Here is a 14,250-nt window from a genome sequence, read left to right on the forward strand (position 1 = left end):
AATTGCTATAGAATGGGGCAAAAGCCTATAAGTTGAGCCCTGAGTGGGGTCCTAAAGGGATCTACTAGACAAACTGGAGACCAAAAAGAACATTTTCATAGGCGTTTGGAAGCCAGGCAGGAGGCTGCCTTCCCTGGAGAGATCACGATGCGAGTTTTTACCCAACTATAAATACTTAAAGTGATAATTCATGGTTGTTATTCTGAATTGGTAATACTTTTTCATACAGGCAAGGAATCCACATGCTCTCTGGCTCATCTGTCCCTCTCAACAATATCAATAACTCCTCTTGGCAAAAACTTCAAATCTCCCCCTAATTTTAATCCAGTTTAGGGACTGCTGACTCAATGGTCCCCCTCGTCTCATCCAATGAACAGATGAGGGTGCCTTTATCTCTTAGCAATAATTGATACCCCCCCATACAAGATGAGCAAAGAGGATGGGACACACACCCTTCCCCAATCAGCTGGAGCAGTCAGGGCCTTCCTGGGAACGGGCAACTAATAGCTTGTCCTAAGCTGGTTCTTCCAATTGCAATTTGGGAAGGAAATGCAAATCGCAGTTCGAATCCCAAGGTAAACTATGGTTTGTGCTCAACTGGATGCCATTTAAGTGCTAAACTGACTCTGAGCATTAAAGGGAACATAAATATAAGGATGCTGCCCTGTCCTACAAACCATGGTTTGGCTGCCTTGGAAGCAGTGTGTGAGAACTGCGTTGTTAATGCTGGTTTTATGAGCAGAAAGAAGACTGATATCTGCTAGATCAGGGGTAGTCAAACTGCGGCCCTCCAGATGTCCATGGACTACAATTCCCAGAAGTCCCTCCAGCATTTGCTGGCAGGGGCTCCTGGGAATTGTAGTCCATGGACATCTGGAGGGCCGCAGTTTGACTACCCCTGTACTAGATCGTCTAGCTTGGGCTTCCCAACCTTTTTGCGCCTGCCGACGCTTTTAGAATTCTGACCCAGGGTGGTAAAGAATGAAACCACAAAATGGCATCCTTAGAGGGCAGTCAACCATAAAACGTCAGGGAGAAACTCTAATAGTAGCCGTAATAGAGCATCTGCCTCAAATGTTGAACATTTTGAAAGGAATGGGCCTTCAGCTGACCTTCAGTAATGCAGCTGACCTTCAGTAATGCTGACCTTCAGTAATGCAGCAAAAATCTTTCTGATGTGGTGGCAGTGGCTGTCAAAGCCACGTCTAGAAACTCTATGGAGCCAGTCAGAAAATCCCCACCTGACATGCCCTACTTTATGAAAAGACATGGTGGGCCTCAGGTAAGGTGTCAGTGGGTGCCCTGGTACCTACAGGCACGCTGGAGACCCTGTATCTAGCTGGTGAGGCCAGCCCAGAGCTGGACACTGTACCTGTAGTTGTGGAACCAATTAATGACGGTGCTGGTCTTCAAGTTGAGCTGGGTGGCGAGTTCCTCAATGGTTTTGGGAGATGGGTATGGCTTTTGCTGATAGGCTCGCTTCAGAGCTTCTTTCTCTTCCGGGGCCAACACGACGCGAGGCTTCTTCAGCTGATGGTGCGGCTGAGGGCTGGCCCCCTGGCTGTAGTCTATCCCGGCTGAAGAAGACTCAGAAGGCTGGCTGTCGCTGACCGAGCTGTGCCGTCGTTTCATGTATGCTGAAAGACAGGGGAGACTGCGAGGTTAGGCGAGAAGCGGCGGCGACCCACACTTGACAAGACGCCAAGAGGGGCTTCTTCTGGGCAGCCGAGGAACGGGAGAATGCATGAAGGGGTCTGGTCCTGAGCAGGACCCTGGGGGTGGCCAGCCTACTAATGGCCATTCACAGATTTTAGGCACAGTCTTTCCCAGACTTAAGTTGCAACAGACCCACAGCGACCCCTGCCTTGTGGGGTTTTCTAGGCAAGAGGTGGTTTTGCCATGGCTTTCCTCTGCACAGGAGCCTGATTTTCTTGGGTGGTCTTCTGACCATGACTGATCCTGTTTAGCTTCTGAGCTCTGATAAGGTGAGGCCAGACTGGCCTATTGAGTACCAGCTTGTGTGCTGTGGGGAGGGGAAGAGAAGGCGATTGGAAGCCACGCTCAAATGCCTTCAAAGCTGTAAAAAGCTGAGCACAAAAAAAAAATCAGCTCTTCTTCTTCTATTAGGACTTCTACAGACCAGCTACCTGAAATCTTTCAACTGGTAACGACATAACGTGAACTGGAGACCTTCTAGAGCAGGGGTAGTCAACCTGTGGTCCTCCAGATGTTCATGGACTACAATTCCCATGAGCCCCTGCCAGCAAACGCATGGGAATTGTAGTCCATGAACATCTGGAGGACCACAGGTTGACTACCCCTGTCCTAGAGTACCGAGTAGGGCCTCACCTTTGACCCAAAGAGCGAGTGACCCACCCGTTCAAATCTCAAGAAACCAATGCAGTTGGTCCTTCTCGATCTGCCAATTTATGACCAAGTAAGCACCACCAATCTCCATCGTTTTAATATCTCAGGGTCCAAATTGCTTTCCCGTTGCAATCTCATTTTATCATGACACGTGGAATGTAAATAAAAAGAGGAATACATGTGGCCAGGGAGGAGAACACAACTGTGTGTGTGTGTGTTGCACTGAGCTCTAATGTGCTGTGGAGCACATCAGGAAATAGAGAAGGAGATGTGCGGTGCATGGATTTTATGCGTCTCATTAACTGGTGTGCCACGGGGTCAGCTGTCATGGGCGTGCGGGGCTCCCTGTCCTCTGCATTACAGAAAACTGGTGGGAGGATTTGAGTGGTCAGCTTGGAAGCTTCAGGGGATGCTTGTATCTGCTATGAGAACTGCTGCGGAGCAAGTAAGGGGCGAAAGAAGCAAAGGTGGTCAGGCCGTACCATCATGGCTGAACATCCTGTATAACTTGGACAGCCAGCACAGTGGAGTGGTTAAGAGCAGAGGACTCTGATCTGGAGAACTGGGTTTGATTCCCCACTTCTCCTCCACATGCAGCCAGCTGGGTGACCCTGGGCCCGTCACAGTTCTCTCAGAGGTCTCTCAGCCCCACCTACCTCACAGGGTGTCTGCGGCGGGGAGAGGAAGGGGAAGGTGTTTGTGAGCTGCTCTGGGACTCCTTTGACTAGTGAAAAGTGGGGAATTAAAAAAAAAAGCTCTTCTTCCTAGGAGAGAGACCTGCTGGCTTGCCCCTGTTGTGCCTCAGTGACACCAGCATATGCAGACAGACAGTGGAACTATAACTACTAATTCAGCAAGGGTCAGGTGACATTAATAGATAATAGGGCTCCACCTGGTCCTATGTTGGTCCCCTGCAATGCTGAAAATCAGTGGATGAATCCCTTAGGTCTAAATTAATTGGCAGATGATTTTAAAACTCAGTGGAGCTGGGAATGGTTCTCTTTTTTCAGGCTATGTAGTTTCCGTTTAGGTTTTCTAGGAGAGCAAGCCAAAAAGAAATCAAAATTGGCCGATTTTTCCCCCCAGCGATCAGCTGCACATTGGAATCATCAAAATCTTTCCCATGTATTATATTGTAATCCGTGCAATTTTTAGTGGCAGGCTAGTTTTATGACTCTCGCACTACACAAGGGAAAGAGCATGGCTGGTCTGGGCTCTTCCACCCATGCTGAATAATGCACTTTCAATCCCCTTCCAATGCACATTTAGCGATTGCCTGCGATCCGTTCCACACAGCAAAATCTAATAGCAAAGAGCACTGAAAGTGCTTTTTTTTCAGCCTGGGTAGAAGCACTCTAGCAAGTGCACAGCAGAAGCAAAATTCGAACTGGGAATGTCCTGATTCAGAACTGTGTCTTCTAGCTCCTATGCTATCCTGCTCTTAAATACATTCTGGGATACCTTGTGCTGGGAGCATATTTACAGGTGCCGAGTTTCTCGTCAGCTCTGAACAAGCAGCAAAAAGCGTTATGAACAATCTGATCACAAGAGGGTGCCGGAGACCCGTGGAAACTCCGCATCGGCACCCTGCGTCCTTAATGGGAGGTCTCTGCTGAGATTCTCTAGAGGTGATCAATGTTTTGCAAGGGGCCCTGGAGGTGGAAGGGGGCACAAGCTCCCCCATCCCATTCCTGAGTCCATGCTGAACAGACTGGCCTAACACCTCCTTTCCTTTCCAATTTCTGATGTCCGCACAAGTGGCTTCTTTGATGCATACTTGTTCCCTTTCCCTGATGCTTCGGGAAGGGGGAGGGAATCACCCTGAACCGGCCTGGCAGAAGGGCATTATACAAGTTGAAAAATAATAATAATCTGCTATAGAATGGGGCAAAAGCCTACAGGGTAGACATGGACCAACGCAAGGGATGGGGCAAAACTATGGCTATCAAAAAGATTTCAATTATCCTTGGCCATTCACTCAAGTTTGCCCTGGTGAGGGGAAATATAGCTCACCCTCCCTGATTAACTCTCCTTTGCACTGAGCGGGGGGGGGGGGGGTAGGACTGGATGGCCTGTATGCACCCCTTTCCAACTCTACCCTTCTATTCTTCCCCTGCAGGAAAATACAGGCCACAGAGAAGTCCACCTGAGCCAGCCGCACTGAACAAGTGGAACACCATGCCCCTGAGGATCTGTTCCAAGGGGGACTTCAGCTGGAGGACACCTCTGGCCAAATGCATGCAAGGCCGTCTCATGATGAGTCCATTTGGCTCTAGCTCCACGGGAGAGAGATGTCTTCTCTCAACCCACCAAGATTCTTGAAGCAGAAATATTGCCAGGGTTTCTGCATGCAAAGCAGATGTTCTGCTAATGAACCACCAGCCCATTCCTTGGGATGTCATGACAATAATGAGAGATCTACGCTCCTAGAGTTCCCAAACGTGCCTTTAAAATGAAGCTTGGTCATGGTTCGTTCGTTATGAGGATGAGCCTCAGGAAGACCTTGGGCTCACATGGCATCAAAGACTGCCTGGTTCCTGAGGAAACTGCAGTGTTGAGACCTCGATGTCCTGGAAGGCGGCCTGCTCACTTGCCTACGTGGTTAAGAGCCAGCGTGGTGCAGTGGCTAAGAGCGGTGGTGCCTAATCTAGGGAGCCGGGTTCGATTTCCCACTGCTTCATATGCAGCCAGACAGAGGAAAGGGAAGGCGATTGCAAGCTGCTCTGAGACTCCTTTGGGCAGTGAAAAGGGGGCTATAAAAACCAACTTTTCTTCTTCTTCTACAGACCCAGGTTCCAAAGCAATTTGTCATTTTGGCCAATTTGGATATCACAATTATTTCTTTCTTTACCATTATGCTTGTGTTCCCTGCCCTAGGTGTCTTGGGGTGGATAACATCGGTGTTAAAGTACAAATAGATCAAATCTACCATAAATCGTTCAATCAAATACATAATTTAAATGTAGGATTTGAAGTCATTCTAAAAGCCGCCTCCTCTCCCGGCATTAAAGCTTGCTGGGGGCGGGAGGGTGGGCTGATCAGCCCTTGGAGGGTTTTAGGTGGATTTCAGGCAGGGAGGCCAGTGTTTCTGGATGTCATTTCTAAGCCTCAACCGTAGGCCTGGCAGAACAGTTCCATCTTGCTGATCCCTGATCTCCTTAGGCAGAGTGTTCCACCGGGCCGGGGCCAGAGAAGAAAAGGCCCTGGCCCCAGTTAAGGCCAGTTGAACCTCCTTGGGGCCAGGTATCTTGAGCACAATTTGGTTGCTTGATCTAAAGCAGAGGTAGTCAACCTGTGGTCCTCCAGATGTCCATGGACTATAATTCCCATGAGTCCCTGCCAGCGGTTGCTGACAGGGGCTCATGGGAATTGTAGTCCATGAACATTTGGAGGACCACAGGTTGGCTACCCCTGATCTCTGGAAGGTGCAGTAGAAGAAGTGGTCCTGGATATATGAAGGTCCCAAACTCTTGATAACCAAACAGCACGTCAAGGATGTGCCCATAGAACAGGGGTAGTCAACCTGTGGTCCTCCAGATGTCCATGGACTACAATTCCCATGAGCCCCTGCCAGCATTTGCTGGCAGGGGCTCATGGGAATTGTAGTCCATGGACATCTGGAGGACCACAGGTTGACTACCCCTGCCATAGAACTCTGGAGGCTCCTTTTTTTCTTATCCCAACCAAACTGCATCTGAGCGACGCTTTGGTGTTCACCGAAACAGAAAAGAGGCTGCGGTCAATAAGCAGCAGAGGAAAACCAGGCAAATTGAACAAAGGCTAGGGGTGCCTCAACCAGTCAGGATCTTGCTGATATACGGGGAGACCTCCCACAAATGGCAACTGGCCAGTATCGGAAAACCCCTTTCAGGAATGCCACAAGCCCACAGCCGAATGAAAGCCTGGGCCTGCTGGTGCCCAAAGGGAAGATACCTTTCTTTTCCATGCGTTTCATGTCCATGAGTTTCTCCACATTGTTGGGGTCGTTCAGCCACACCTGCATGCGGACAAAGGGCTCCCGGCCCTTCAAGCTCAGCTTGTGCCAGGGCTTGGGGCGAGCCAGCAGGTCCGAGACGGAGCCTTGCGTGAGCCCCAGGATTGTCTCCCCAAACAGACGCTGACCTGCAAAGAGAGGCAAACCTCAAATGTAGCTGGTGCCAAGCATGGGGGCGGCAATCAAAAAGGGGACATGAACAACAGCTGAGGGATGGGGTCGTGGGGGGGGGGAGATCCTTGAACATGGTGCCAGTCCAACGGGTTGGACTGGTCAAGAAAGAAGTGATACGGGCCACCCTGAACAAGCTGTGACCCATCTCTAGCGAAGGTGCTCGGTTCCCTCGAGTCCCTTTTACGTGCCGACTGAGAGGGGCGCTGCAAGGCCTGCTCGGTGCCGCAGAATCGGCACCACAGGAGAGGATACCATTTTGAATGCTCCCCTGTACAGGGGGCAGAAACATTCCCAATCCAGCTCCTTGTATGTCCAAAAACGACTCCCCGTGGCAAAAAAGGAGAAACAAAACAAAACAGCATACCAAGGAGATACATTCTTATCTCGGCTTACCTCTTGTTTTTCTGGCTTGTTATAAAAGGGAGCGTGTTAAAAATAATTGATTCTATACCTGCAGCCTTTGGAGGGGGCACAAATCCATTCCAACACCCCACCATGCTTGTGACAGAACAGGCCCAAAGTACACTGCATAAGAAGGTAATATTCTAGACTGTACCTGCTTAGACTCTGTGCAGGTGTGATGTTGTGTGCTGAATGCTCTCTCCTCCTACACCAGGGGAGGCCAAACTGCGGCTCTCCAGATGTCCATGGACTACAGTTCCCATGAGCCCCTGCCAGTAGCATGGCAGGGGCTCATGGGAACTGTAGTCCATGGACATCTGGAGAGCCACAGTTTGGCCACCCCTCTCCTAGACCCTCCCCTTGCATTTAGCCAATCAGCATAGCAGGGAGAAGGCTACGGGGAAACCTCTCCCCCAATGAGCAATTTTTCTACATGAAGGTGAATGCATTCAAAAATCCGACTGGCAGCCTCAATAAGGTTCTTCCAGAGGTCTGCTGAGCGTCTTGTATAACTTGGAGGTCGGTGCTGAGCAAGGGATGAGCGCTAGCAATAACCTCTGGCCTCCTCAGCACCACTTGTGTCCCACGTCCGAGGCATTAACACATGGTGTTAATTGCTTTGCTTGGGTTGCCCTTAGGGCAAATTTTACTGACCAGCATGGCTTTCCTTTTTAAATCTGCCTCTCCCTCCCTCCTCCAGGTGCTGTATCTATTGGTCTGCATTTATATAACATAGGGCCTTGCGTACCCTACTGCGGCCATTCCCGCTGCCATTTTGGTGTGGCGAAGTACTCCTTTGTGGAGATAAGATCTCTTCCCGAGAAAACCATTTCAGAAAGCTACGATTGCACATGACATGCTTACAGCGATCTCAGGACATGGGGCCGTCTTAACGCGACCACTTTGTCTGAAATACGCACAAACAAAAACACGGCAGGTGACAACTCTTCCATGCTGGGAAAAATAAAATCCAGGGACACTGTGCCTGAGATAGCCCACTCCAGCCTGATCTCATCAGATCTGGGAAAGTAAGTAAGGTGGGAGATCATGGATGGGAGATCTCCAGGAGGGGCCAGGGTTGTGACACAGAAACAGGCAATGGGAAACCAGCTCAGAATGACCCTAGTCTTGAAAACCAAACGATGGTTCTCTGGAAGCCCATGGACTACAGCTCCCATGAGCTGCTCCAGCACATGCAGGCAGGGGTTCATGGGAATTGAAGTCCATGGACATCTGGAGAGCAACAATTTGCCTCCCTCCGCCGTATAGCTAGCTATGACTTTCCTCATCAGCCACAACTTGTTTCTCATTGAACAACTGGCCAGAATACCTCCTGCTCACCTGTGTTTCTGGAGCAACCAGAAGAGCTGCGGACATTAAATAAATCTGGAAATCTGTGCCAGTTAGGGTTGCTATCTCCGGGCTTAGAAATACCTGGAGACTTTGGGGGGTTGGGACTTTGGGTGGGCGGGACTTGAGGCAGGGACAGATTTCACCAAGTTATAATGCTATAGAGCCCAGCCTCCAAAGATGCCATTTTCTCCAGGGGAACTGAACTTGTTTGCCTGGAGATTTAACAGTGGGAGATCCCTAGGTGCCACCTGGAGTTTGGCAGTCCAAGTGCCAGCTAACAGGAGATGCCGAACCTGGGTAAAAAGCAGATACTCCTGACTCATGGCAACTCTATGGCAGACAGAAAGGGAGTGGTCAAGGATAGCCAGAATCTTAAAGTTCATGGCTTAACCCAGGGGTGGTCAAATGGTGGCCCTCCAGGTGTCCATGGACTACAATTCCCACATGGGAATTGTAGTCCATGGACACCTGGAGGGCCACACTTTGACCACCCCTGGCTTAACCAATCCAGAAGCATGACACCTTGCTTGCCAACGGTGGGGTTTTTGGTGCACACCATTACTTCCCTTTTGACCCTAAGCACGCTCATTTCTGGCAGGTCGCCAGCCCACAATCTCAGCCTCCACGCCACGAGGTTCCTGGTTCGAACCTTGGAGACCCCGGCAAAAATTTACATCCAAATGAGTTCTCCGCGTCACCCCCATTAACCCGCGCTTCTAATTATCTGGATGCTTGCTGCTTCCCTCCGATGCTTTTCAAGCCACTGGGGGGTCAGGCTAAATTCCAGGGGGGGGGGTATGTTTTTTTTTTCACTGGGAAAGTCAGGGATTGATTCTCCGCAGCTGGAAGCATTTCCTGCCGCCGGAGGTGAGGACCTTACAACGGAGATAATGGAAACGCCGACCAGCAGCAGATTGAAATGATTTCCAGCCTGTGCTTTCTGCAGCCGGCCCTCGCCACTCAAGAGCCCGACCGCTGCTCAAGCCGTACAGCGGAGGGCTCCGTCACAGCTCCGTTCCATTAAGCTAATCGAAACCATTCAATCAATGACCTCGGCGCTCCCCCCCTCCGCTCAGTTGCGCTCCCGCCAGAGCCTTTGGGACGAAGGACCGATCGTTTCCGCTGCAAGGGCTTTGAAAACTCCCGGCACCAGGCTGGGGGGTAAGACACTTCTGAGAAATGCGCGTCATCCGTTAGGAAAAAGCACTTTGGGGCTCTACATCCAGGTCTAGTGCTGGAGAACTTTACAGGGCTAAGTCTAGTGAATGGCCTGCTAAACCTACCCCCCTTTCTGTAACATATAGACTTTGATCCACCGTTCCCGGGAAAACCCCATCTACTTTCCGGTCTGCTCTGTCTAATGCAGGGGTGTCCAAACTGCGGCTCTCCAGATGTCTATGGACTACAAGTCCCATGGGCCCCGGCCAGCAGGAGTGGGCTTCTGGATAATCATACTTTGGGCATCTGGAGAGTCGCGGTTTGGCCACCGTTGGTCTAATGCAAAACCAAAAAATGGGTAGAATAGCAGAAATGCCCAACTAAGGTGTCCCCTGTCACCCCCCCCCCCCCCGTAATAAATGCCAGCGGTACAGCTATCCCTTTTCTTAGGAGGGAAAAGGAAACCTCACACTCTGCTTTGCCAAAACAGAGCGACCTCTTCTCGATCCGCAGAGGCAGTTGGCTGGCCTGGCTAGATTCAGGGACAATGTTAAGGATCCATGCCTGAATCTCATGCTTAGTGATTACTTAAGTGTCTGACGGCACAGCAGTGGGGAGGGAAGAACTCCTAGGCTCCAGCGTTGGGCCTGGAGAAGCTCCACCCCTGCCACGCCAAGCCCCTGATAAAACCCCGCCTCTGCCCAAAACTATGATTATCACAGCCAGAACACTTAATGCTTTATAATGTATTTCCCCCCTTTTTCTATGCCAATAAAGGTCTTCTGATTACCAAAGCCCCTGGGAAGAAAAGAAAGACGGACCCATACTGGTCTATTTTCCCTGCTTGGGCTGATAGAAGCTCGGGGAGTTATCTTCCATGGGGAAACAGAAAGCAGGAAAACAATTCCGTGCTGGTGGGCTGCACAGGTCCTCAGCTTGCTATTGGCTGAACTGATTTCAGATGTGAGGCTAGCAATGAGGCCTTTTAGTGTTTTTAAGCCTCCTTTGTAAATTAATGTGCCAACATTGCCCTTATAATATTTCTATATTTTTCTTTGTAAAACGCATGGTTTTTATGGTTGAGGCTGTCTGAAAATTATATGGGACACCCCCCCCCCCCCCCAGTCTGGTTAGCTAGTGGAAGGGAAGGGAGGAGGGTACTGGTTTTAATTGTAGTATTGTTCCTGTAAACCTCCCTGAGCCCGCTTCCGGGGAGGGGCGGAATAGAAGTCAGGTCAATAAATAGCAGCAGGCTACACTTTCATATCCTTTTAACTGTTTTGGTTCCTTGACCTACTTCTGGAAGTTGGTCATCAAGAGCAGACCAAAGAGGAAGGGGGAAGAATATGCCTAAAGGTGCATGAGCAGGGGCGTGGCATGATGCACTCAATTCCGTCCCCCCCCCCCCCCCGATGTCCTCACAATTAGACATCTTGTTTATTTTTCTGATTAACGTAACTGCTGGTAAGAATATAATTGGTGTGCATGTTGCAGGACGCATGGGGGACCTTCTGGCCAAGTTCTCGTGGACTAAGCCATGTGATTCCGACCCAATGGCCTATCCCTGCCCTCTTAAATCAGGGGAAAAAAAATGAAGGATGGGGCTTGATTGACTGTCAGGGAACTGGGCTGAGACAGATACAGACAAACACGAGACCCCAAAGAAGGGGTCCCCGGGCCCTTTGGCAGGCTCGAGATTTAACAAAACAGAGGGCAAAAAGGAAAATTGAAACGTAGTTCCACACCTAATGCAAGGTTTGGGGTACATTTCTTGCCTCTTCTGCTGCGTTTTAGGCTTGTCAGCCACGCTGTAGAGAAACAAAAATCATGGAGGGGGGAAAAAAGATTTATGTAAAAAGTGACATCAGAACACGAGTCAATAAAAGTACTTTTTAAAGGTTCCTCCTGGAGTCCAGGAGGAGACAGAATCAGGGACCCTGGTTTTCTGCACACTCTGAACCCGCTGAGACTTACGGCTTCTGGTGCGGAACCCAGAGAAGCCAGCAGATTGCGGTTTGATGTTTTAAAATTAAAAAAAAAAAATAAATTTCTGGCCCTCGCGGGCCTGGGAAAAACTTGAAAAAGCAAAGGTAGCATCTGCTAAGAGTTTGAGGCTAAAAGAGGGGAGGAATAGACTATTTGACAGCTCCCTGTCCCTACCTGTGGTCCATCAAGGCCCCCTGAGCCCCACAACCTTTTTTGGGGGGCTACATCAGCTTGCAATTTGGAGCACCTATTCTAGTGCAGGGCAGCACTGTCTTAAAATCCTTTATGCACCCCTTGCCATTTTAAGCGAGTTCACCTCCACCAAGTCAATTGAGTATTTGCAAAAAAATCGGAGTGAATTTATCCTGCACGCTGTGCCCTTGGCTGCTTTTGGCTTTCCTGGTTGCAGAATGACCGTCAGTAAACCAGCGTCCCTGCATATAGCATGCAACGACATTGCGTACGAAGGCCTACAAGCCCTGGCGGGCACCCCTCTTTTGGCTACGCGAGACCCAAACGGAGAGGAAGGAGGGGGAGATCCACCCATGTAGAGTTTGGAGTTCCATCACCTTTGGCGGCTCAAAGCTAGGCATTCCAGAAGGGTCTGCAGAACCGTGCTATGGTTTTCAGCCGTGTGGGAAATGGGAGAGAATAGTACTTTTCAGGGCACAAGGGCTGCTGTCCTGTGATCTGTAGGGAAATGACTCTAGGAGCTGAAAAGGAGAAGTCTTTCGCTCATTAAAAGGTGTAAGGTGAGCTTCTGAGATGGCTGAGCTAACCAAGAGGAATGCTGAAGAAGGGAATGAACGCTTGCTGGTAGACTAGGGTTGCCTGTCCCCCCGCGATGGAGGAGATGGGGGTGCTCTGCTCCCTACTGCCGATCAACTGCCTGGTGGGGAGAGGGCTTAGCGGGAGAAAGAGGAGGGCCCAGGTGATTTCGCCAGTGACGCGACAATGTCACTTCAGGTGTGTACGGAAAGTGACATCATCATGCTCTGAGAATTTGCCCTGAGCCTCCGGGGAGGGCGGTATATAAATAAAATAAAATAAAATAAAATGAAATAATGAAATAAAATAAAATAAAATAAGGCTGGTGACATCAGCACGATGCTCTACTATTTGGGCAAAACCTCGATGGTAGAAGCCATTTTTACTATAGAGTTTTGGCCAAACCCCAGAGTGCCAATGTGATGTCGCAATGTGATGTCATCAACTCCTGCCTGTGCCGGAAGTGACGCTGGAATGTCATCGGTGACATCTCTGGGTCCCCCTCCCAGTAGATCCTCTTCCCTGGTTTCCAGGAAGGACCCGGCAACCATATTGGCAACTGACGGCTGAGCTGCCAATACAGGGAAGGGACACTAAACTGATACTAATCTTTATTTACTCCCCAATTGAGTATATTTTTGCAGGGTAGTGCCCCCTGACCCAATTTATACCCGGGTTTATCACTGTTCGAAAAACCACGCTGTGCTCTCCGGGGTTCTAAGATGGTTTTACTAAGTTGATAATACAGGTAATTCTGCAGCATGGATAGGCATATCTGTTGATATAACATTAAAGAAAGAGGCTGGCTGCATGTTAGCAAATTCTGGAAGGTGTGACGAACATGGATTTCATCATGAGCCTTCACGAGACAGAGCTCGTTTCATTTGATTCACAGAGCACCTTTGTGCTTGTTACTTTTTAAAGTGCTGCTAAACTCCCTTGTTATGTTTGGCTGCGACGTGCTAACGTGGCTGCCCCTCTGGATCTCATGCCAGATACGTTTATCTGTCTATTCTCATGGTCTCCTGTAAAAACAATAATGCTGACGTTATAGCCGGGGTAATCCATGGAAAACAACCCTGATCCCTTCTAAATGTCTGCAGAAAAGTGAACTGGGAACATTACGTATTCAAGTTATTAATATAACCTTTTCAACTTCTCAACATGGCTCCCTAACTGGCCAGGAAAAAACAAACAAATTGTTCCAAAAATTATTACGCAGTTTTACAAAACTTGCTCCCATCACCTTGAGCTCTCTGTTACTACCCTTCTGAATAGCTGCCTGTAAAAAGAGTGGCTTGTGTGTCTTTCTTTTTGCCCGTTGGCTGTAAACCTACAACCCAACCCCAGTAAATAGAAGAAGAGCTGTTTTTTTTATATCCCGCTTTTCACTCCCCAGAGGAATCTCAAAGTGGCTTACAAACACCCTTCCCTTCCTCTCCCTACAACAGACACCCAGCGGGGTAGGTTGATGTTGAGAGAGCTCAGAGAGAATTGCTCTAAGAAAACTGTGACTAGCTCAAGGTCACCCAGCTGGCTGCATGTAAAAGAGTGGGGAATCAAACCTGGTTCTCGAGATTAGAACCCGCCAGTCTCAACCACTACACCAAGCTGGCTTGCCAGGTGACAGAACCCTCTTGGCTTGGGAAGTCAAAAGGGGGCAAGGACTTCACTGCAGGCCACTGGCTGGTTCTGTGCTATGGCTGGATTTCAAGCCAACCTGCCCACGTCCAGATGACTGAGTAGATGCTGGCATGACAGCAAACGTGCAGTCATGTGTTCATTTAGGCTCACTGAGAGTCACCTTAATATTCCTGGAGCAATGCAGAATCTGATCCCAAGGAAGCAACAAACAAGCTGTACATTTAACTCACAGATACAAGCAATCTGGGAGTGAAAAGGCACTGTCCATGTGATTTGAACTTCTGCCTGGAGCCGCTACCTATGATCAGACCTCTCTTAGCATGCTACACAGTGGGCCACCTCTGACAGCACAATCCAGTGCCCTCGACAGGCCCGTGTGGATAAACATGGACTCTGCCATATGG

At 49.5% G+C, this 14,250-nt stretch overlaps 1 protein-coding gene across 11 annotated transcripts in view; it reads right to left on the reverse strand.

Moving 5' to 3' along the window:
* CUX1 (cut like homeobox 1) overlaps nucleotides 1-14,250 on the reverse strand; it is a 282,235-nt gene that overhangs the window by 33,955 nt on the left and 234,030 nt on the right. For 5 of the 11 annotated variants that reach the window (XM_077311536.1, XM_077311540.1, XM_077311535.1 and 2 more), the window contains 3 exons: nucleotides 11,194-11,256; nucleotides 6,301-6,489; nucleotides 1,373-1,637 (listed from right to left, as the gene is read on the reverse strand). The exons of 2 other annotated variants lie outside the window; for them this stretch is intronic. In XM_077311536.1, coding sequence (XP_077167651.1) covers nucleotides 1,373-1,637; nucleotides 6,301-6,489; nucleotides 11,194-11,256 — 517 coding nt within the window. The remainder of the gene's footprint in view (nucleotides 1-1,372; nucleotides 1,638-6,300; nucleotides 6,490-11,193; nucleotides 11,257-14,250) is intronic. 4 more of the 11 variants (XM_077311542.1, XM_077311546.1, XM_077311543.1 and 1 more) reach the window with 1 other exon arrangement.

This window comes from Paroedura picta, chromosome 15 (assembly GCF_049243985.1).
Source record: "Paroedura picta isolate Pp20150507F chromosome 15, Ppicta_v3.0, whole genome shotgun sequence".
In the NCBI taxonomy this organism is placed as follows: Eukaryota; Metazoa; Chordata; class Lepidosauria; order Squamata; family Gekkonidae; genus Paroedura; species Paroedura picta.